The 25504-nt window shown below is 36.5% G+C and overlaps 1 protein-coding gene across 2 annotated transcripts in view; it reads left to right on the top strand.

Moving 5' to 3' along the window:
* Positions 1 to 25504, top strand: part of LOC129219847 (solute carrier family 2, facilitated glucose transporter member 1-like) — a 105417-nt gene that overhangs the window by 55576 nt on the left and 24337 nt on the right. The window contains exons 1-4 of one of the 2 annotated variants that reach the window (XM_054854156.1): positions 1107 to 1142; positions 15506 to 15604; positions 21547 to 21832; positions 24503 to 24673. In XM_054854156.1, the coding sequence (XP_054710131.1) occupies positions 1122 to 1142; positions 15506 to 15604; positions 21547 to 21832; positions 24503 to 24673 (577 nt within the window). In that variant the 5' untranslated portion in view covers positions 1107 to 1121. Of the gene's footprint in view, positions 1 to 1106; positions 1143 to 15505; positions 15605 to 21546; positions 21833 to 24502; positions 24674 to 25504 lie in introns of those variants that run through there. The other variant, XM_054854155.1, reaches the window with a different exon arrangement.

The following is a 25504-nucleotide window of genomic DNA, read 5'->3' as shown; positions in this document are numbered from 1 at the left end:
GTGGGTAGTTGTGTGTATGTGTAGGTGTGTGTATGTGTTTGTGTGTCTGTATGTATGCGTTTGTGTATGTGTTTGTGTGCGTAGGTGTATGCGTTTGGTTGTGTAGGTGTATGCGTTTGTGTATGTGTTTGTGTGTAGGTGTATGCGTTTGTGTATGTGTTTATGTGTGTAGGTGTATGTGTTTGTGTGTGTAGGTTTATGTGTAACTGTAGGCAAGTAAGTGACGCAACCTGGAGACGGTTTTCGCTAGAGGAGCAGCATCGTGAGACGGCCGGCCGACGGCGACGGTGGGGCTGCAGAGGGAGGCGGGGGAAAATAAAATCATAGAAATTCAAAACTGTCAAGTGAGAACAATAAGCAATCGTGATTGCTCAAAAAAAAAGCGTAAAAATTATTATCTCGTGATTATCTCATTTTCTATTCTATGTTACCCTTCCCACCCCATTGTCATAAACTCACAATATTACGAGCATACTCCCTCAAAACTTGACATTCATTTGGGAATGACCGCTTAACAGGAAGATAATTTCAATCTTGGGGGGAGGAGTGTATATATTCGATCTCATTTTTTTTGGGGGGGAGCGGGGGAAACAACAGAATGCATAATTAAATTAGGTTTTTAAACTCCGAGGGTGTGCTTGCCCCCCCCCCCCTCCTCCCCGCTCCGTCAAATGACGGACCCACCACAAACATTCTTTTTTTTTTCGTACCATCCACTCGCAATTTTGAATTCATTGCTCTTCAAAGAATCACTGTAAAAAGGCCTGTTTCCGAAACTGTCTTTAAATTAAAAAACAAATACTATTTTCCCGAAGAAAAGAAGTAGTGTTTCCTTAAGCCATGAAATCAATATAACGAAACGGGAAGATGGGGAAGTCTTTTCCACTGTACTGACGTCACGTCTTCCTTGCGGGGTGTGTGCACCAGGCGCTATTTCATTGGCGGAATAGAAGGTGTGGTAACACAATGCATTGTGGGATATAAGCCTCCATGTGATAGCCGGGATTGTCACTTTTACTACTCCTGTGTTCGTAGAATTGTCGGAAACGGCTCAATTAGCGACTATTGGCTTTAAATAACTTCAAGAATTTTATAATTATAGCTCTGGTGCTGGTTAGCTCATGCCTCATCTGTACTTGGAAGTAAGTTTTAAATTTGCAATCGTAAATATCCCTAAATGGCTGTCAAATAAAAATTGCTTACATTGCAGTTATTGCTGCGAATTGATAAATTAACATTAGGACATGCTACTGAATGGGGTTGCAATAAATGCCGTATTTTTTCGTTTATTTATTTCGTGCTAATTGGTTTCATTGTAAAGAAAACATTCAACGTGTTCCAAATATCAATAATACTCGGAAAAAATGATGCAAAATACGTACTTCATTAACATTATTCAGTTCCGTCATTTGGAGGATACGGAATTCAATCATAACATAGATGCCAATTATAATTTTTACTTCCTTCTACAAAAAAGGAAGCATTGTATTCGCGAAAAATTTTCACTCGAAAATCGACCTGAATTTCCATTTTACTCACCCCCGAATGAATGTTGAGTTTTTTTTTTTCGACTCGGCCACACGTGGATAATTGCCTAAGAACGTATAGACACGCAAAATATCCATTTTTACGATTCCCGAGTTAATTACAACGAGTTTTCTCGTGACGTTTATATGTATGTATGTGTGTATGTATGTCGCATAACTCAAGGACGGTATATCCTACAAAATTGAAATTTGGTACGTAGACTCCTAGTGGGTTCTAGTTGCGCACCTCCAATTTTGGTTGCATTCGGTTGTTTCTAAAGGGGTCTTTTGCCCCTTTTTGGGGGGAAATCATTGTTAATTACGATGCACACTCAAGTGGTGTTATAATTTGGCGGACACTTGGCGATATATCGCCAGTTTTTTGGTCGCCAAGTTTCATTGCCAACTTGACGACAAATTTGGCGATTTTTTTAAAAATCTGACTTTAATTTGACCACTGTTGGTGATATTTAGAGATTAAACTATTGAATCACATTAAAATTGCCAGTAATGGGAAAATGACATTAAATTGGAGTAAAAGGAAGCCATGTGATGCACACATTAGCTCGTTTCTTCTTGGATTTGGAACTTTTCAATAATTATATGCAATTGCTTTTCTCTAATAAAATGCTTTGAGTAAATACCCTTTGCTTCCCTCAAACCCCGGAAGATTTCTAAATGACGGGCCTGGATTTATTCATTTATCTCACAAAAGCATTTTGAATTAATTATATGCTTTTCTTCGGTGTTTCTCAAAAAGCAACTTTCTTACGCATTTTGTGTTATTTCAGCCGTTGCATCAATATTTGAAACAAGTGTGGTTGGATGAATTCAAAATTGCTTATGTATGTGTTTGCGTTTAAAGTAATAAAGTTTGATATCTTGTGGAGATTCAAAAATCAAATTATGTTTATAGCATAACTGAGATGCAAAGTCATCGTAGTTTTTTACTTTTTCTTTCTTTTTTTATTTATTTACTAGTGGTACCCGCACGGCTTTGTCCGTAATAGAAAAATTAAAAGGTCTTTTGGTTCGCCTGTATATTTACAAATAATGTATGGAGAATTTTCTCGCCAATTGGCTTGTGCCCATGTTACGGTTCCACGTTATGATAATTTCGCAATTTACTCGTCCATCTTATGTTAATTTTGTTCTTAAAATTTGAATAGAAAGAGAACCACATCGAATTTTCGAAAAATCGCTTCCAGGTGCACACCCCCATGCTACAAACTAACTTTTGTGACAAATTTCATGAAAATCGACCGAACGGTTTAGGCGCTATGCGCGTCACAGAGATCCGGACAGAGATCCTGACAGACAGAGACTTACAGCTTTATTATTAGTAAATATATAGAAAAGATAAAGATTTATTATTTTTTTTACAGGGAGATTATTTCTTGAAAAAAGTTGAGAACAAAAAATTTACATTCTTAAGCTAATTATTTGTCATTATTCATCGTATGACAACTATTTTTTTTGTCTCATTGGCGTTTGTTGTTTTTCACTACGTTCCTTTTTTTTTTCTCTCTACCTAAGGTATGTTGCGAGATTTCTGAAAGAAGGATAATGCTCATTATTGCTTTCTTCTGTAGAAGCTCACGCTATATTTTATTCATACTTGAATGTTGTGAACAAATGGTGCAAGAAAAAAAAGATAAATTAATTTGAATTTTGGCTTTTTGAATTCAAATTATGTTTTCGCAATCGCGAGTGTGTTGTGCCCAGGCATGAGTGTGTGGGTGTGTGTGTATAGGAATTTGTATGTGTGTGTTTGTCTGTTTGCATGTGTGTGTAGATGTGTGTGTGCAGGCAATATTAATTTGAATTTTTGGCATCTTGAATTCAAATTATGTTTTTCGCAATCACGAGCGTGTGTGTGTATGTATGCGCGTGTGTGTTTGTGTAGGCGCATGTGTGTGGGTGCGTGTGTGCGTGCATGTAAGCACGTGTGTGCTTGTTGTGTACGCAGTGCTGTGTGTGTGTACCGGTGTGTGTGTGTAGGCGTTCGTGTGTGTGTATGTATGCATGTGTGTGCATGTTGTGTATGCAGTGCTGTGTGTGTATGCGCGTGTGTGTTCGTGTGTGTGTAGGTGTGTGAGTTTGTATGCGTGTGGGATATTGGCGCAACCTGGAGACGGTTTTCGCTAGAGGAGCAGCATCGTGAGGAGCTGGTCGACGGTGCTGCTGCAGAGGGTGCTGGGGGGGGGGGAATAAAATGATAGGACGCCAAAACAGTCAAATAAAAGCAATAAGCAACCGTGATTGCTGAAAAAAAAACTAAAGAAATCATTTTTTGTGTGATATGGTAGAATAGATTTCAATTCTAATATTAATAAATTAGCAAAAGTCACTCATCCTACTTCGGCCAAGAAAACCTAATTAGACGTTTTTGGTTGAAACTGCAACTTGTAAGTTTTGGTTGCATTTTGTTGTGTTTGAAACAGCAGCGAGGGACGAAAGTTTTTTTTTGCTTCGCTGATATATTCAATGGTGTCCTACCTCTTTTACCCGATTGCCGCACCTCATGCTAAGATGAATCACGCGAGACAAAAGCCATATAAATTTTTAATGCATTTAAATCTTTTTTATTCATAGCTAACAATAAAATATGCGGAAAAGTAAAGAAAATTACTCACCAAGAACTGTTAACATGCTTATTTTGTTGATACGAAATTTCCATCGTGGTTTTTTTAGAAACAAATTCCTGACTATTTGGCTTCAAATTTACAACAATCATTCATTGTACCAACTATCATTTGTAGTAATCATTCGTAGATAATTTCCAAGTCCGGGGGGAGGGGATATCTGTTAAGTAGTAGCAAGGTATTACGTTGTTTTATATCGGTTGTTTTTGAACATTCCAGACAATATTCAGTAAGTTACCACCCTATAGCCAGGGCTAAGGCAGAAATACATGAAATACACCGCCAGCTCAGTCAATTCCAGCCAAGGACTGCAGTTTCGTGCTTATTAGCACTCATCAGCCCGGAATAGGATTAACTGAGCTGGAGGTGGAAAACCTCTAAGGAAGCCTAGAGTGCCAAACAAACTGGTAGCTAATATTTTTTTCACCTCCTGCTCAGTTAATCCTATGCCGGGCTGATGAGTGCTAATAAGCACGAAACTGCAGTCCTCGGCTGGAATTGACTGAGCTGGCGGTGGATTTCATGTATTCCAGACAATATTTTTTAGATTCATAACATTGAACTTAATGACGGGCCACTTGGATCGGTTTTGCGGTCCAACCTACGGCTGCTAAGTAACCGTATAAGCATGTTGACAGTTCCTGGTTTGTAATTTTCTTTAATTTTCCACATTTTTTGTTGACTATGAATAAAAAAGATTTAAATGCATTAAAAATTTATATGGATTCTGTCCCGCACGATTCGTCTTAGGTACCAGTGTGTAAAGCTATATGACAATGAATAAGATTAGCGCGCATTGCGGAGGAGATAATTCTGATTTCATTTTTTCAGGGTTCAAACACATTATGCAATCTTTATCTTTACTCATAATAAAGCTGAAAGTCTCTGTCCGGAGGATGTCTGGATGTCTGTAGGATGTCTGTGACGCGCATAGCGCCTAAACCGTTCGGCCGATTTTCATCAAATTTGGCACAAAGTTAGTATGTAGCATGGGGGTGTGCACTCGATGTGGTTCTTTTTCTATTCCAATTTTAAGAAAAAAAAATATCATAAGATGGACGAGTAAATTACGAAATTATCATAACGTGGAACCGTAACGTGGGCACAAGCCAATTGGCGAGATACGAAATTATCATAACGTGGAACCGTAAGATGGGTACAAGCCAACTGGCGAGAAAATTCACCATACATTATTTGTAAATATACAGGCGAACCAAAAGACCTTTTGATATTTCTATTACGGGCAAATCCGTGCGGGTATCACTAGTACTAAATAAAAATGAAAAAGTTCGAACGCCAATATTGACACTTCGAAATTTCACTATGGGCATTTCAGAATGACTGTTTTTTTTTCTCTAATTTCTATACTACTAAATCATAAAAATTGAATCACCTAGAACTATAACAAATTTTTGACGCTTGTGCATTGAGATTACACAAGCCTTACAAAATACATAGATTTCATCAATGAAATTCCATTCAGAATACAGATATTGATTTTACTGATATTAGTGAAGGTTTTTTTTTCAATGAGCTGTTAGGTACATAATCTAACAATTTTTTTGTAAAATACCCTCCTAAACCGTCAGAAAAAAAATCCATGTTAACCAGAATTTTATGTTTATTGCCATAAGAACTCTTTCCTACAGCAATTTTAGTCACAAAAACTCTTTCAGCAATTTTAAGCACTTCACAAGTTTTGGAATATTTTATCATATTTATTTTCCAAAGAGTGCTGAAATCTTCAGACCGGCCATGCTTAAAGTTAAAGTACGAATTTTTAGGATTTACTGCTCTTTTAACTAAAATGCGATCGATTTTCTTTCCACTGGTTTTGAAGAAAAATGTTTTAATACTATTTTGTTAATCAGCATTTCCCGGGTTTTACTTGGCTCAGAGCTTTCGGCACATTGTAGATTTTTCTCCTGTACCTATCTAAAACTAATCGCACCTCTCTCACCCACTAGGACGGATTTTTATAATCCTGATTAATCCCAATAAACAAAAAATGCAATGTACTGCAATAAAACACAACAGCAGATCAGGACCGTGACTTCTATTTTTTTTAAATGGGAAGAAGTAACAAATGTAATGTTATTACTATTTCTTTTTTTAAAGTTTAATACAAAGTTATTGAACCCAGAGGCTGATGCGGGAGGGGGCTGTCATGAAGTTCATGACCCCAAACCCTTAAACTGTCGACATCCACATTGTGTTCAGGGCCGCAGAGAGCCAGGGCGGGTCCTTGCCAGTTATGTCGCCTGGCCTCTCCCGCAACCCCCCTCCCCCCCCCCCAAAAAAAGAGAGAAAAAAGAAAAAAAGTGAGAAAAGGAGGGAAAAAAGGGGGGAAGAGAAAAAAAGGGATGGAAAAGAAAAAGGGGTAAGGAAAAAAAATTAACTCTATTTTACACAACCACAACAGTAAATACCAAAGGATTAAATTTTACTTAATCTTTACGTTTTCTCTAATTCGGAGTCCCCCCTTTTTTTCTTTTTACCTTTCTTTTTCTTTCATCCTTTCTTTCTTTTTTCTTTCTTTCCTTTTCTTTCATTCTTTTTTTGTGTCACTGTCGCCTCCCCCCCACCCCCAGTCCCAGGCTCCTAGTTTCCGACTAGGCTGACATGGCCTCTCGTCGGTCCTGATCGTGTTCAAACAATTTATGAACAAAATGTAAACGATTGAAGTAGTCTTTTGAATTCATTAAAAACATTTTAAAGTAAACATTTCAAATAATACTTTGTTTCACTGCTTATAAAATTAATGCTTAACATTTTTGTCCTATTAGTGCATTATTCTTGGTCTATTTGATGCTTTTTATTTACACCCTCAGTTCCAGAAATGATTCGCACCCAAAACCATAGGTTCCTTTGTTGGGGAGGAGGAGGATGGGATCATTCCTCAACATCAGCTCTCCCCCCCCCCCCCTCAAAAATGATAGTCTGTATCCGCCCCTGCCGAAGTATTATATCGCAAAACAGCATATTCACGCTACAATTCGTTGCTTTTCTATGAATTTTTAAAACATGTCAAGGACTTTTCAAGCACCCTGTATTAATAAAATTTGGTATCTGTTCTGACCCGCGAGATTCATCTTAACCTTCAAGTGAAAATCGGCTGGGCGCCATGGCTCTAAGTTATAATACCTTTGACCATGCGTTTCTACAAATTCAAAAACAAATATATATATATATATATATATATATATATATATATATATATATATACACATTAATTTGAATTTTTGGCATCTTGAATTCAAATTATGTTTTTCGCAATCACGAGTGTGTGTATGTAGGCGTGTGTGCTTGTGCGTGGGGGGGGGGGGGTTGTGTGTAGTGTGTGGGGGGGTGTAGTAAGTGGGGGGTTTTGTGTAGTGTGTGTTTGTGTCTGTGTGCAGGCATGAGTGTGTGGGTAGTTGTGTGTATGAGTGTTTGTGTGCGTGGGGTATGTGTGTGTAGGCATGTGTCTGTGCATGCATGAATATGTGGGTAGTTGTGTGTGTATGTGTAGGTGTCTGTATGCGTGTGTATGTGTAGGTGTCTGTGTTTGTGTATGTGTGTAGGTGTGAGTGTATGTGTGTCTGTATGTATGTATGCGCGTGTGTGTAGGACATGGATACAACCTGGAGACGGCTTTTGCTAGAGGAGCAGCATCGTGAGGACCCGGTCGACGGTGGTGCTGCAAAGGGAGGCGGGGGGAAAAAACATAGGAATTCAAAACAGTCAAGTGAGGGCAATAAGCAATCGTGATTGCTCAAAAAAAAAAACTTCTAAGGGTTAGTCATAACAAATGAGTCAGTACTGAAGCATTTTCGTTTTTCGGAGTTTGAGAAAAAATGGAGGTCTGAAGGAAAAAAAACAAAAGAATAAATTTCCTTTTCCTGATATTGAAGGAATAATGTTCTGTCAAGATACAGAACGAGTTGATATGTATTTCTGTTTCTCTCTTCTCACGCCACCAAAACACTTTCCTCTTTTCCAAGATTCTACAGGGGAGGGCGCTTCATCGATTGCCCTACTTCTCCTCAAATTTTTTCTCTGCCCTATTTTCTTCGGCTTGAGTAGTTGAAAAAAAAAATCGGGTCGCAACAGTTCTCTGAAAAGACAGCAAACGTCGTGTTTATCGACTGAAAGCTTGAAGGGGCACTTTTTGTTAGTTAATCGAATTTGAAACTGGGTTAATTTATTAAATGCTTACATTTGCAGCATTTTTCTCATTTCGAGCGTGAATGTTTAGTAGTTTTATTGTCCAGTTCTAACGCATATATTTTTGTGTGGTCTCATTCTGTGTTTTCTCCTTGTTTATGTTTATTTTTTGTTGTAAAATGACTTGAGGGAAGCATATCTCATTTGTATATTTCAATGCCTCACCCATATATCTTTACCATTACTTGGTCATAATCAGGCCCTACAAGAGGCCATGTTAGCCTAGTCGGAAACTAGGTGGCAGGGTCTTGGAGGGCGATACTGACGCAAAGAAAAAAGGAAAGGCATAAAAGAAAGGAGGAAAGAAGTTCCGTCTAGAACTATACGAGCCTACGTTTCCGTATACCCATACTACTTTCTAGTACCTGATCAATTTTCTCAAATAGCTAAAATCACAAATTGTTTCAAACATATATATTTTTTAATATTTTAAGCTAATTTTTAGGACTAAAATATTCCTCACTCAATCTAAAAAAATTAGATGCGTAAAAAAAAAATAAATAAATAAATAAAATGGCAGCACATTTTTAAACAAAGCAGTTAATACTTTATTTCCATTTAAAAAAATTCTTTAACAGCTTTCAAAACGAAAAAAAAAATAATTATAATTAATAAGCTCATTAGAATAAATACATCATATCAAAAAAAAATTGTTTTTTTTCGCCTGTTGCCAAAAATAATTTTAATATGAATTAATGCACTTGTCAAAATAAATAAAAACAATAAAATGTCAACTTAAAGAAATAATTTTCATTGTCAAAAAAAAAAACTGCGCATATCTTGATGTAGAAACATAAATGACTTCGAGTTTATTCGCCGAAAACTGAGTACCTAAATTAAAACTTTAGCGTGAAAATAAAAACAAGTCATATCAACAATAATTATTTCACAGTGAAAACCATAGCTGCTTAGGCGGAGTCAATCTCATTTTGGGATAAAGGAGTCGGAGACGAATATCCAAGAATCGGAGTCAGTCATTTGTCCTCCGTGTATAAATTTTTGCCAAAGCTTCGAAGTCGGAGAGTCGGAGTCCTATTAATTGTCGGGCACAGGAGTCGGATGCGGAGTCAGTTGCCCCTAAATTCTCGGAGTCTGGGGTTTGGCGTCAAGGGCTATTTCCAACAAAATTTGTTTGAAGTAAATCCGCCTTCAAGTACGGAATCTACATTGACTTTCAGTTTCCCCGTAGGCGCTAATGTTAAAGGATTTGAACTGTTCAAAATTGAACGGAAAATTGTTCAAATCAAAAAGATATTTTATATACAAGTTTTTCATCAAAAGCTTTTACGTACAAAGTTTGTTGAAGCAAATTCGCCTCACAGTTCGGAATTGCCTTGAATTTAGCCGTAGGCGCTAATGTTAAGTTTTTTTGAACTGTTCAAAATTGAACAAAAAATAGTTCAAATCAAAAAGTGAAATAAGGGGATGAGGTGTCCTCGCCGAGATCTTTCGAACAAAAAGAAGTTTGTTGGAATCGGACTATTCATTCAAAAGTTATTAGGGGGGGGGGGGGGGGGAGAGACAGACCGACATTTTTTCCCATCTCAATACTCTACTTTCCAATTTTTAATTTTTCGATATTTATTTAATTATTTTATTAATTTTTGACTTTTTCTTGTTTTTCGAGATATTTTTAGATGCATTAAGCCTTCTTTCGTGCTTTTTTCTTTTTCTGACTTTTACTGGGAAAGTAGGCTAAAAAGGGGGAAAAGAATCTGGAATGAACGAAAACGTAAAGATGAAACAAATTTACTCATTTGGTGTTTACTGTTGTGTCACTTAAAATAGTTAATTGTTTTCCAGTAAGCAGTTTTGAATTTTTTTATTTTTCTTTTTTTTTTTGGGGGGGGAGGGGGGGGAGAGGTGACACAACTGACTAAGGGCTGGCCTTGGCGCTGTCCACGTTGCAGCAATAATGCATTTAATTTAACGTCTACATGTTTTAGATTCCGTATTAAAAAGCGTCAAAGAGTAGGGCTTTACTTTATAACCACTAGCATTTGTAAACATTTTGAACATGCATAGATTTTATACAGACTAATGATTGTGTGATGAGTGATGAGAAAAGTTATAAATGGAACGAAGGAACTGAGTTTTTACCTACGTTTCTGATAAGAAACCCATACACTTAAGGTCTGGAAAACACGATTTAAAGAATTTCGTTCCGAACGAATAGTCTAAATTTTGTCTGCTACGTGTTTGTTGACGTTTCAGAAACTCGGGGGTGGTGACGTTACTATAGTCCATTCAGTTGGAGCCGCTATATAGATAGGCCGGCGCATCAGCTTAAGTTTAGCCATTTTGGATAGGATTTTTCATTGTTGCAGAGCTAGGGTTACCACAGCAAAGTTTCGTACTTCGCCAAATTTGCAGTAAATAATATTTTATTGAATGAACAATTCACGTGCAGCTAATAATCGCTTGCAGTGAACAATCACCAAAAGCAATAACTCGCCAGAAAAGACAACCACTCAAACACACGCTCCGATCCAAAATGGCTGATCTTAAGCTGATGCGCCGCGCCGGCTCGTATATATAGGGGCCTTTCATTCACCCAGAGCCGCTATATAAATATATATTGGGGTCTTACATTCACCTAATTATGTATATTATCCAGTGAGCAATGACATTTTTGTTACTTTTCTTACTGTTATCAAATAATTCAGTGGAGAAATATGATTTTTAATGTAGCTGTAACTGAATGTTTTAAGTGACATGTTTTTTGAATCAATTTTGAATTTTGCAACTTCTGTTACTTTATGGACAACTCAAAGCTGTGGAATTATAAAACACTGTCTTGATGCTGCTCATTTTCTAACCTAGCTGCCATGGGAAAGAGCAGGGGCTCACCCCCTCCAAATACCGTGAAAACCCACAAGAATAAAAACACCCCCTCCCCGAAAGAAATAGGAAATAGTCCCCCCTCCCTTTGATTTCAATGGCGCATTCTACACAATCTTAAATTAAAAGTCGCTTTAATTTTTCTTAAAATGTTGCTGAGGATCGCCTTTAAAAAAACCCAAAATAATTTGAACTTTGACATCTTGAATTCAAATTATGTTTTTCGCAATCACGAGTGCGTGTGTGTATGAAGGCGTGTGTGTTTGTGGGTGGGGGGGGGGGTATGTGTGTGTGGGTAGGTGTGTGTATGTGTAGTTGTCTGTATGTATGCGTGTTTGTGTGTAGGTGTATATGGGGTATGTTAATGTGGGTAGTTAAGTGTTTGTGGGGGGGGGGTATGTATGTGTGGGTAGTTGTGTATGTGTTTGTGTGTGTAGGTGAATGAGTAAGTGTAGGCAAGTAAGTGACGCAACCTGGAGACTGTTTTCGCTAGAGGAGCAGCATCGTGAGGAGCCGGTCGACGGGTGGTGCTGCAGAGGGTGGCTGGGGGGGGAGGAATAAAATCACAGGGATTCAAAACTGTCAAGTGAGAACAACAAGCAATCGTGATTGCTCAAAAAAAAAACTGGAATGTGTAGTGATGAATTTCATCCTTCAATAGTTTGCATGCCAAGTTTGAACTTACGCAAGTTTAAGCAATAAATAAATACCTTTGTGCCGAGAAATAACAGGAAATATCCAACGTTGTTTAGCACAAATAAACAGATTTCAGAATACACGTGTTTCGAGGTTTCAAGGAACCCCTTTTTCAATTCAAAGGTGTGAGCTTCTAGATGTAAAGACACCCAGTAAAAGTTACTGGGTTGAAACGTTATACAAAAGTTTTGAAGCAAAAAAAAAATATATATATATATATACTTATTGTCTTGGACATTATTGATAAACAAAAGTTTTTTATTTTCTAAAATAGCGCTTTGTTAAAAAATATAACTTAAAAATTTTCAATCAGATGGGTGTTCCACTTAACCCACAATAAGGGGTAAATGAATCACCTCTCTTTTATTTGAATTAGAAATCAAGCATATCTAAAAAAGGGGCAAGGAGGTTTTTACTTCATAAAGTATGTAATTTTGTAGAATGGATTTCTTTGTAAATGCATCCATTTCTTAGATATTTACTGTCTTTTAAATCTGTATGATGTAAAATTGTAAAACAAAACAATTAAATCTGTGAAATTTATGGAAAGCCTATCGGTACAGATTTTACTTTCACATATGAAGCTGTGTTGAATAAACGTAGTACAGTTTATCAAAATCAATTTTGGTAAATTAGCCAAAACTATAAGTTGAAAAAGAAATTGGAAATACTAAATAGCTGCGTCAATTTAAATTTGGCTGAGGAAGAACTACAACCCAAATTTAAAATAATAGAATACTTCCCACCTTTTGGGAAAAAGTTTATTCTAACCAAATACAAGTGCAAGTTGGGTATTTAAATGAACGCGCCACCTTTCTTAGACCTTAAAGTTACCCATTTTGAGCAATCAAGGTCTTTTAAAAGAGCGTAAAACTATCCAAGCTTCATACTTGTGACAAACTATAGGGTAACAGGTATACAAATATTTTCGCTACTTTTTAAAATTCACATTGAATGGATAGATTATTCTAATTTTTTAACCCATATAAGAAATCTATTTTTTCAATGTATTAATGATCCATAAATTGTTAAAATAATATCTGAAAATTTGTTTAAATTGATTTACCCATTCATGATTAACGAGTTTTAGTCTTTTTAATGTACATGCGTTCATTTTTTCCGACTCACTGACAAGTTTTGTTCAAACAGCTCCGATATTCTATTATTTTGAATTTGGGATGTATTATCACTTGATCTTCAGTAATAATTCCAAAATCCTCTGCAACTGGTCAATAAAAAGTTACCATTTCTATTCGTTCTTGAAAATTCAGCATTTTTTAAAATTTGTATCATCAACTTCTACTGTTACTAACTGTTAGATCTACATAATTCTTTACGGTTTTCTTTGCTGTAAGTTTCACAAATACATAATCACCAGCTTTAGTAATTTTGTGGCTCAACTATAGATTCCTACCAGGTCATCATAGTTGTCTTGTATTTCACTACTAAAATATTTCATCAGAGTTGCTTTTGATTTTAAAATCCTCACTATTACGAGGGGGACCCACTTACCACATAGTGAAAGGAGCCACTTACCTTAAAACAAAAAATTTACAGGGTAAGTGGTAACCCTCCTTTTAAACACTTTTTTTTGTTGCAACATGAACTTTAAGTTAAACAATACATGAAAGTGCAATGATCATAAAAAAATAATATAAACTAATCCGGAAACACTTCTTTGAAATATGTCGCAAAAAAATATTTTTTAGAAATTGTGTTTGTCTATGTGCTATGACCTAGAAACAAATTCCACGAAACCCAAATATACAGGGTGTTCCGTTTTAACCTGCAAGACCTTTATTTTCGCAACCGTTAGTCCTAGATGTATACTTCCAATTGCCAAAATGTTCAAAACCAGATGCAGACTTAAGATATTGAAAGTTTGAAGTGAAAATAAAAATGAGTCAAAAAAATACAAAATTTAACTTTTTATTACGGGCCCCATGTCCCCTAACTTATATTTAGGGAAATAATTTCCATTGAAAAACAATTCCAACAAAAAGTTTGAAATTAGTACACCAATATTCACAGAGATATGAAACGCTGCGTTTTGTGACTTCACCACTTTTCACACGCGGTCAATAACGCCTTTTGGGGGAAAACAGAGCAGTTAACATGTGTTTAAAATTATACTTGTGCGTAGAGTGTGGTTTTTCAAATTGTTCAAGGTTTTGTCATGTGTTTTGCATTTCACGGCATAACATTTGCATTTATTTTTGAATAGCCGCAATAGCAATGAAAAATATAAATACCTTGTTTTTCTTACTTTGACGATCTTTCATTCTTCTGAAAGGGAGGTAAGTTTCAATCTCATCTTTTGTATGGTCCCTTAAAGCTTTGAATTGGAATATCTCCATGAGTTTTGGTCGCACAAACGTCAAGTTTTTGTGTCAGTAATAGTTTTCAATGGAGATTATTTCCCTAAATATAAGTTAGAGGACCTGGGGCCCGTATAAAAGGTTAAATTTTGTATTTTTCGAATCATTTTTATTTTTACTTCAAACTTACAATACCTTAACCCTGCATCTGAATTTGAACATTTTTGCAATTGGAAGTATACAGCTAGGACTAACGGTTTCGAAATTAAAGGTCTTGCAGGTTAACAACGGAACACCCTGTGTATGCAAAAACCAATCACTTTGATGAAATATGACATGTTTAGTATAAAATAGTATAAAAACAATATCCATATTTCAGTTTTAGGGGGGTGACCCGCTTACCCCAGTGAACCACTTCCCCCAACCAACCCTACTTTTAAAATCCTGAAATTGTTATTGAAATTTTAGTTTCGTTAGATACCAGAAGAATTTCAATTGTCCAAGTCATAAATAGAACTTTGTTTCAATAGTTTTTGTGTAAAGAAATGATTCCATTCGAAAGGAAAACTTATTTTTGTATGAACTTAAACTCTTCGCTTAAGCTTCTGAAGCTTAATAAAGCGGTTGTAATGGGGTCGTTTCCAAAATTTTAAAGGTATTTTTTCCTGAAAGAGCATGTTTAAAAACATAGGATCTGACCATTTTTTTTATAAATTTATTTACGTTTAATATTTTAAAAAAATTACTTAAATCGGAGCACTTTCATTGTTTACGGCTTCTGCCGATGACATCACAAATGATGAAAAGCCATTCAGTGTTGCCATTCACAGTGCAAAGTATTTAATTCGCATCTTTACTCACGTGTATTGGCAACGATATGGTTGATAGCAAGCATAGAGGGCAATTTTAATTCGTTGCTTGATTATCATAACGTGGAAACGTCGTAGAAAGATGCGGCAAAGTGTATCATTTTTGACGTCATCAAGACCACGCCTTGTTTGAAAAATCGGACATTTAAAAAAAATAATTTTAAAAAACTGTTGGGAAAATGAAGTATTTTCTGGGTCTATGTTATTATTATTATTTTTTTCTTTTTCTTTTTTTTTTTTTTTTGCTCATTCTATCCATTTCAATGACTAAAAGTAGTACTTTTGACTGAAGGAAACCTCCCCATTCCAACCTTGTGTGCTTGGATTCTTTAAAGTTTTAATGCAAAGTCTTGGTTTTTTGCATCCAACAGGAAGAGTGGCATAGATTATTTTTTGTTTTTCAGGGCCTAACCGGGCATTTAGTGTTTGCAATTGCCGCAGCAGCTTTTGGTTCATCGTTCCAGCATGGTTACAACACAGGAGTGGTCAATGCGCCGCAAGAAGTGAGTTCTTAAATATGATTCTCAAACATCAAAATTCGTATTTTTTTTCAATCTTGTAACTTTCATCCTCATAAAATGACAAAAGATCATTTTCACCGACTAATTCGAACCTCGGTCAAACATCTGAACCACCGTTTCAAGTCCTCCCCAACGAATCAAAATGCTTAAATCACCGTTTTGGGTGTTTAACGGATGTTCGAATCGGTTGGTGGTAATGAGCTGATAACACAGGTGGCTGATAGCTCAAACTAGAAAATCAGTTAATCGATCACTAGTTTTTCTCAATTGATGTTACACAAAATTTCTTGCAGAAAAGCGTTAAATATAGGGACTACTTAAATTAAGAACCGAAAATTTGACAAGTTTACCTTTCTATAGGGTAGTGATTTCCTTCGTAAAAACCAGTTTCTGAATTTTGAACTCAATTCAGTTTTCAATACCGCTAAATTCCAACTTATAAAGAACTCGATTGTCAAGTTCTATACTTGTATTATGGTATACTACACTCTTGAAAACAGTTCAGTGTTTCACCAAGAAGTAAGTTAACTCTTGGAAAGTTTATCAGCAGCTATTTTATTGGTGCTAAGTGTCCCATATAGGGGTGCTCTTGCAAAACTAGAGACCACCAAAAAGCAATGTAAAATTGGCACCAATAAGATGATTGCAGCTAAATGTTGCTAGATTTGAACCAACTTCTTGTTAAAACATAGAATTTTATTTTTAACAGCATTGTCTGAAAAGAATATTACGAATACAAGCTGTTTTTCAATCATTACTAGGGTTACAAAAGTTACTTTTATTAAAACGCCAAAACCAGAAACTTTCTACTTTTTTCAAGTTCGTGAAAATAAATTCTCTTGAAAAATAAACTTAATGTGGAGGTTTTGATAAGAAAAGTTGATTTCAATTGGAATTTGTGAACCATACCAAACATAATTTCACTATCTGGTACTATGGAAGAAAAGTTTGTAAAATATTTTGAAAATGAAAATCAGGACCAAATTGCATTTATTAGGACCATTTAAAAAATGTTAAGCATAATAGCATGTGGCTAAATAATTTTAATGACCAATGTGGAAGTAATCTCAGTTCATTTGAGAAGTTTATTCCGTTCAGCTCTATGGGCACTAATCCAGACAGATCTCTAACAAAGGCGGAACTGCGATCTTCGATTGCGTTAATGAGCTGTTCGTTATTTGTTTATAATGCTTAACCTGGTTTTAACACAATAATACGATAGAATAAACCGCCAGCTCAGTCATTCCATCCGATGACTGCAGTTTCGTGCTTATTGGCCCTCATCAGTCCGGAATAGGAAGTGAAGCTGAAGGTGGAAATATAAAGTTACAAGTATATACCGACAACTTGGTTACGGCATCCAGAGACTGCGGTTTCGTACTTGTTATTGAGTCATGAGTCTGGAAAAGTCATAGCCGAGCTGGAGGCAAATGTCCTCTCATGAAACTGAGATTGCCTTCAAACTGGTAGCTAAGATTAATAAGGCTGCCTTTAGCTTAATCACAGCTTCAATGAGAGGACACCTGCCTCCAGCTAAGACTACTTCAGATTGATAAACCTATAACACGGTGGAAACTGCTGTCTTGCTCAAATCGTTTGTACAAAAGTGACATTTACGCATATATTTGCGCTTTATTCCGGAATTTTAAACTTTGGCTTTCTGATTTGATACATTCTAATACAGGAAACATTTATACACCATGTTATGAACCATCAATTTTCTAAAACGTGTTCCTGAAGTTCTTCACATTATAACACATTGTTCCATGTATTCGAATACACTCAAACCTGTTTTTGGGCGGTGAATAGGGACCGCATAAAAAATCGCATTTAGAAAATCCCTCAAAACTTCACTAGTAGCTACAAAAAATAGCTTTTGCAACACAATTTAAAACTACTATTTTTATGTGGTGGATAGGGACCGCATAAAGTCTCATGTAGAAAGTAACCCAAAAACCTACGAAATAACTAGGAATTGCTTTTTTAAACGAATTCAAGACACCGCAGCTACTCGGAATCTCGCCAAACCTTTTATTATATTGTTTACTAGCGGCACCCGTACGGCTTTATATTTACGAAAAATGGAGGGATGAATTTCTCGCCAATTTGCTGTTCCATGCTCGTCCATGTTATGGTGGTTTGCCCGTCCATGTTATGATAATTTTCCCGTCCACGTTGTGACAATTTGCTCGTTAAAATGTTCTTAAAAGTGGTATAGAAAGACAAACAAAATCGAATTTTCGAAAAATCGTTTCGAGATGTACACCCTCATGCTACAAACTATTTCTGTGCCGAAATTTATGAAAATCGGCCAAACGGTCTAGGCGCTATGCGCGTCACAGACATCCAGACATTCAGCTTTATTATTAGTAACTAGTGGTACCCGCACGGCTTTGCCCGTAATTGAAAAATTAAAAGGTCTTTTGGTTCGCCTGTATATTTACAAATAATGTGTGGTGAATTTTCTCGCCAATTGGCTTGTGCCCATGTTACGGTTCCACGTTATGATAATTTCGTAATTTACTCGTCCATCTTATGATAGTTTTGTTCTTAAAATTGGAATAGAGAAAGAACCACATTGAATTTTCGAAAAATCGCTTCGAGGTGCACACTCCCGTGTTACAAACTTTGTGCCAAATTTCATGAAAATCGGCCGAACGGTTTAGGCGCTATGCGCGTCACAGAGATCCAGACATCCTCCGAACACTGGGACTGACAGAGAGACGTTCAGCTTTATTATTAGTAAAGAGTAAAGAAAAAGTACACGTGAGAACATTTCTAAAAAATTTATTTGCATATGTTCTTATTTTTACGTATGCAAAATTTTTCAAAACGTATTTAACCATTATCCTTCGTACACTGTTAAAAAAATTTCCTGAAAATAACGGAGAAAGTACCGGCAGCAAAGTTGCCGTAAATATTACGTTTACGTTCAATGACTTTCCATGATTTAACAGAAGTTCCATTTCTTATTTCTCCGTAGTTGTAGTTTTCCGTTTATAAATTTCCCGTGACTAAACGAAAATTCCATTTCTTATTTTTCCGTCCTTTTACGATCTTTCTGTGTTTTAACAGAATTTACGTTCCTTATTTTTTCATTGTGATATTTTTTCCATTTCTCACTTTCCCGTATTTAAGTAAAAAGATTTTATTTTCAAAAAAATATTTAAAAAGTTATGTCAAGTATTGACTTTTCATTTCATCAAAAATTTAGTTCTTTAAAATGATATATAATACAAATATAGTTAACTTTCTAAAATTATTACTTTTTTTTATTTGCATTTGTTACTCAAAGATTTTTTAAATTAACAACTGGACAGAGAACTTACCTAACATAATTTCTACTCCGAGCATCCGTGACCAAAATTTTTTATATCAACTTCAGATGAATCAAATTAATCAAATAGTACTAGCAGAAAAATTGATGGATTTGAATATGACACCAATTATCCCTGCTGATACTGTTCGATATTCCCTTCTTCGTACAGTGTCTGGGGTGGCATGGAAAAACATACATGAAAAAATATGATATTTTTATTTGCAGAATATGTCAAATAAAATACTATTAAAAGCAGGTTGACGTTATCATTTAATAATATACCTGATAGAGAGTACCGCATATCTATTGTATTTAAAAACAGAATCATTGACATGCACGTGAAGAATTTTTGATTCAGATGCTGCATGCCTCCCCCCCCCCCCCAACGATATCCCAATTTTTCACCCATTGGAATCGCAACATAGATTTTTAGTACATAATCATCATACTTAAGCATATCAATATCAATCAGTTCGTTTTACCTGAACTGTTTTTCCAAGAAACTTGCAATAATCTCAAATAAGTTGTTGGATAAGAGCCTAACAAATTGAATTAAGTACTTATTGTTGCCAAAACTTTCATTGTATTTTCAAAGATCATTAATACACCTTTACTTAGAGATTTAAAATAGTGACTTTCAGTATTCCAAACTGTGAAGCGAACCCCCCCCCCCCCAAAAAAAAAAAAAAACTAAGTGATTTTTCCTATCTTGCTCGCACACCTCTCCGGTAGATACGGCATTTAGCGTTAATGACTTTCAAGAATGCAATGCGTTAGAGCAATAAAAAATAACTTTATAATAGTTCTATAAATTCTAAATAAGCTAACATCAGAATTCTATCAAATGCATATTAACAAGAAAAATACATTTGTATATTAACATGTACAAAGATATTCAACAATACTTACATGTGACCAGCGGTGCTAAATTTAAGTATCTCCATTGCATCTGGATACAAGTAATCCAATAAATAGCCTTTATTTGAAATGGATAACACGAGATCCTAAAACTATTCTCACCGCTCTAGAACACACAATATGACTAAAGAATAGAATTGTTCTAAGTAGTGAGCAAAATATTAAAACCACAAGGATATTCTAATACTGACTCAGTAAAACCCACATCAAATCACCAAGACGATCAAAACACATCTGCCAACCTAAAAATGGCGCCGACATTTTTCCAAACTTACAAAGCTCAAAAGCGTATAAACAATTTTGTCATACGAGTACTATTACTCTCCAGACATGAAATAGCAAGCTATCTATTTTGTCTACAGCAACGGAGTTGTTATTCTAAATATGCTTTTAATTAGCAAAATGTAACAGTGCGAATTATAAGCACTATCAAAAGTGATATTTATCATGACTTGAAGGCTAATCAGAGCGAAGTACAGCACAGCGGCAACCCTAGAGATGGAAAAATTCTGTTTTCGTTACTTCTTTTCGTGATGTTTCTGTTATTATCAGGAAAAAATACGTTTTGAAGCATTACGGAAGTATTCTGTTAAAATCAGTCAGAAAACCACCTGAATTTTCAGTTTTTTTTTTTTAACAGTGTAGTCTCGACAACACGCGAACTTTCTTATGATCAACTGGTTCAAAATCACTTTCGTCACTCGAATATAATACTTCGCACTAAGGCCACCTATATATAGCGGCTCTACCTCGCACTAGTTTCATGAATTTCGTCAACTAAGGACCAATTTGATTGAAAACCGCACAAAAAAAAAAAAAAAATCCCCGCAGATTGATTTTGTCAAAAAAATTCGGAATTTCGTTCCAAATAATTCTTTTATGGCTTCTTTTGATGTGAACTCATTATTTACGAACGTTCCGGTCGAGCCTTCAGAGTAGACTTTCTGAATTTCATTTTACGTCTAAAGAAATGGAGGATTTAGTTTTCCTCACGCATACTTGTCTAAAGCAATGTTCCTTTGTTTTTAATGGTAAATTTTATACTATGTCAGATGGTCTAACAATGAGAAACCCACTTAGCCCCATCCTTAGTAATATTTACATGCATTACTTTGAGATCAAGTTGTATCAGAAACTACAGTTTCAATTCTATGTTCGCTATGTTGATGACTGATTTGTTCTTATGAACCACGATCGACTTAACATTGATGAAGTTTTATCTATTTTAAATTCCATTGATCCTCATATTCAATTCTCTTGTGAAAAAGAACAGGATAATTGCCTTCCATTTTTGTATGTTCTCGTTTCTCGAACTGAGTCAGATTTTGAAACTGCGGTTTATCGTAAACCTTTTGCTGTTTCCTTACCCTCACACAAATTATCGTCTCGCCCCCCTAATCAAAAATATTCTGCTTTCAACACATTTGTTTATCGTGCAATGAATATTTGTTCTACACCTGAGCTTCTTAATGCGGAACTTAATTATTTAAGAAAAACTGAGGGTAAAGTGCTAGTACTCCAATGTGCTTAAAAATGTCCCACCCATGCAACTTGGATTTTGTTTCTCTGAATGCCGAAGCCAGACTCTCGGTACATGCTCGCAGTTCTGCCTTAGCCCGGGATCGAGGACGGCGTAACTTAGGAAGTCGTTGCAGCAAGAGTGATTCAAACCAATTTCTGTTTCCAGCTGGTGGAAGAGTTCATCATCAAGACATACCGGGAAAAATACGACGAGGATCCGCCCATCACCGTGGTCACGCTCATCTTCTCCATCATGGTCTCCGTGTTCTGCCTCGGGGGCATGTTGGGTGCCCTGGGCACCGCCTTCCTGGCGGAGAGGTTCGGGCGCAAGGGTGGACTACTGCTCAACAACGCACTCGTCTTCGTCGCCGCCGCCATGATGGGATTCTCGAAAATGGCGGGATCTTACGAGATGCTCATCGTCGGCAGGTTCATCATCGGCCTCAATTCGGGTAAGAAGCAACCATAGTTAAAAGGATTTTTTTGGTCTTAAAAAAACGAGCCGATGTGTGCGCACATGACTTCCTTTTACACTAATTTATTGTTATTTCCCCATTATTGCAATTTTAATGTGATTCAAGCGTTAACTCTCTAAATATCACCAACAGTGGCTACGTAGAAACCAGATTTGAAAAAAAATCACCAAATTTGTCGCCAAATTAGCGACAAAACTTGGCGACCAAAAGACTGGCGATATATCGCCAAATGTCCCCCAAATTATAACACCACTTCTGTTTGCATCGAAATTAACAATGAATATCCCCCAGAAAGGTGCAAAAGACCCCTTTAGAAACACCCGAATGCAACCAAAAAGAGAGGTACACAACTAGACCCCACTAGGAGTCTATGTACCAAATTTTTAGGACATACCGTTCTTGAGTTATGCGACACATACGCACATACATACGTTACGAGAAAACTCGTTGTTATTAACTTGGGAAGCGTCAAAATGGATATTTCGGGCGGCTATACGTTCTTAGGTACATATGTACGTGTGGTAGGGTCGAAAAAAAAACTCAACATTCATTTGGGGGTGAGCAAAATGAAAATTGAGGTCGATTTTTGAGTGGAATTTTTTTGCGAATACAATACTTTCTTTTTTGTAAAAGGAAGTAAAAACTTAAAAGGGAAAGGTACGGTCGTGTTTCCCCAGAAAAAAAAACTGAAACCTGATTCTTATCTTTATCAAGGGCGCAGAATTCTGGTGGGGTGGAATTCTAATTTTTCGCAAGTTTTCCGTTTTTGAGATATACGTGATTGAAGTATAGCATGCAGTGGTGTATTGCTATGGCGCAGAAGATTTTCATGCACCTTCTAAATACTAGAACTAACTTTAACCATCATGCATGGTCATCGAATTTAATATAGGAATTGAAAACTAATACGCTATTTACCCTAGAGAAGTCGCACTTCGGTCGATTCTCCGCCCGTTGTCAGATATTTCGCTCTATCCCACCACCCCTTATTCTAATAATGGGGCCCATCTGTGTAGCTGAAGGTCACTCTCCCCAGCCCACACACTTAGTTCTGAGAATTTTCTTCAGTATTTCAAGGTTGCATAGCTTTTGGAAATTTATGTTGGTCATTTAGACCAATAGCGCGCCATCCTAGTCAGGTGTCATTTTCTCCCCGGCACTTCCTTTCTTCTGCTTTGGTCTCACGGATCGCTACGGCGGAGAAAAGACCGAAGCACGAGCACTAGCGTAACAAAAGGAAACGCGACTTCAGAAAGACCAATAACTACCGGAACGTCTCGTAAGCATTGCGTAGCAAAAGTTTGACCACGGAGAGATGGTGGATGAACTTGATGGGGGAACAGAACATTTCATTGTGTAATAGGAAGGATCAGCGAGAACGAGCAAAAACTGAAAGTTTTTACTACTTACTCGATCTCGTTGATCCTATCTCTTACAAAATGCAATGGTCAGTTTCCGCTTGCAATTCATCCGCTATCTCTCCATGGTCAAGCTATAACTACCTCCTGGACTCATGGGCGCAGCCGCGTATAATCAAAGATCCGCTTCGCTGCTGCGGAGCTAGTTTTCGTTAACTCACGGCAACGAGGAATTTGCGCCATTGAAATATACGATTATATGTGCTGTAATTCTATCTCTTATCTCAAAAACGGAAAAGTGCAATAAAATTACCCCCCCCCCCCATTAGGTTCAGTGCCCTAGGCATATATAAAAACCATGCTCCTTTTTACTTCCTTTTACAACAAAGGAAGTATTCTATTCACGAAAAATTTCACTAAAAAATCAGCCTTTAATTTCCATTTTTCTCACCCCCGAATGAATGTTGAGTTTTTTTTTCGACCCGACCACACGTGGATATATGACTAGGAACCTACAGACACCCGAAATATCCATTTTGACAACCCCCGAGTTAATTACGACAAATTTTCTCGTGACGTACGTATATATGTGTGTATGTATCTCGCATAACTCAAAAACGGTATTTCCTAGAAAGTTGAAATTTGCTACGTAGACTCCTAGTGGGGCCTAGTTGTGCACCTTCCCTTTTGGTTGCATTCGGAAGTTCCTAAGGGGGTCTTTTGCTCCCTTTTTTGGAGGAAATCATCGTTAATTTCGATGTAAACTCAAGTGGTGTTATATTTTGTCGGACACTTGCCGATATATCGCCAGTCTTTTGGTCGCCAAGTTTTGTCGCCAACCTGGCGTCAAATTTGGCGATTTTTTTTAATTTGGTTTCAATTTGGCCACTGTTGGTGATATTTAGAGAGTAAACAATTGAATCACATTAAAATTGAAAATAATGCGGAAATGACATTAAATTGGAGTAAAAGGAAGTCATGTGATGTACACACATCAGCTCGTTTTTTTTTTCTCTCTCTGGAAAGACCAAGTCCGTACCGATTTCTTGTTATAGAGCATTTGAATCTTAAATGGCTCAAGTCGACTCGGTCATGTGACAAATTTGACATCTAATTGGTGACTCAGATGCTATTTGGACCACGTGACTGGTTGAAATAGACATCGAAAAAGTTCGACTGCTCAGAATGTGACTTGAATAAAAGTTTTCTAACTTTCTACTTTAACTTTTTTAACCAAAGTTTTTTTTCCTAGATATGTTAACATTTTCTTTCTTTCTATTCTGATCAGGACTAAACGCAGGATTAGCGCCAATGTACTTGACAGAAATTTCCCCAGTACACCTTCGCGGAGCGGTGGGAACTATCTATCAGCTCATCATCGCGTTTTCAATTCTGGTGTCTCAGATATTCGGCATGCCTCAGATACTTGGGACCGAGCATGGATGGCCTATTCTTTTCGGTAAGTACTGTTACAAATTCTGTAAATTGTAATTATTGTAGTAACGTAACCTGTAAATAGATTCCCGTAATGAATATACAACCCCTTTTTTTTCGGCTGAAGTATATGACCCCCTATTTCCTTTTTTGTTCATTGATAAAATTTGATAACGGTTTACTATTTTCTAGAAGCGTTTGGAATATTTGAGAGTTCTCTTTCGGTGCGTATAAAAAGCGTTATGCATGATAAAGAGTTCAGTTTTCGATTGAGAATTTGTACTGAGAGTGTATTAGCTCTGTTTATTGCGAGGCATTTCGCTGTGTTGTTTTTCGTATTTGGAAGTAAATACGTGTTAAACGTTGAGTTTACGGTGTTGTGTGATAATTGCTTAATTGCCGATGATTAATTTAGCAGTTGTTGACGATCTTTCCTGTACATAGTGTAAATAAATTCTCTGTGTTTTTAATCAAGAACTGTGTCGTGCTTTCAAGAAAGTTGGAAGTCTCGCCGGATCCGTTACAGTACAAAATGTCTCGTAGAATAATAGTGTGGTGTAGAACTTGCTTTAACGGGCTTACTTTAACCTTTTAAAGACCAAACGTTTTGGGGTGGAATATTTTACTGCACGTAAAACTATTAGATGGCAAAGTAAATAATACAGTCAGACCTCGATATAAGGTTACTCGCTTATAAGGTCACTTGGCATATAAGGTCACTTTTCTTAATTCCCGGCTCACTGAATAGGAATTCTATGTTATGTCTTATCCGATATATAGTCAGGTCAAAATACATTAATCGCTTATAAGGTCACTTCTGTCTGATTTCTTTAAATGATTTCGGTGCTTAATTGAT

Source organism: Uloborus diversus, chromosome 4, assembly GCF_026930045.1.
Source record: "Uloborus diversus isolate 005 chromosome 4, Udiv.v.3.1, whole genome shotgun sequence".
NCBI classification, from domain to species: domain Eukaryota; kingdom Metazoa; phylum Arthropoda; class Arachnida; order Araneae; family Uloboridae; genus Uloborus; species Uloborus diversus.
The sequence above is the reverse complement of the archived record's forward strand: the minus strand, read 5'-3'. Positions and strand labels throughout refer to the sequence as shown.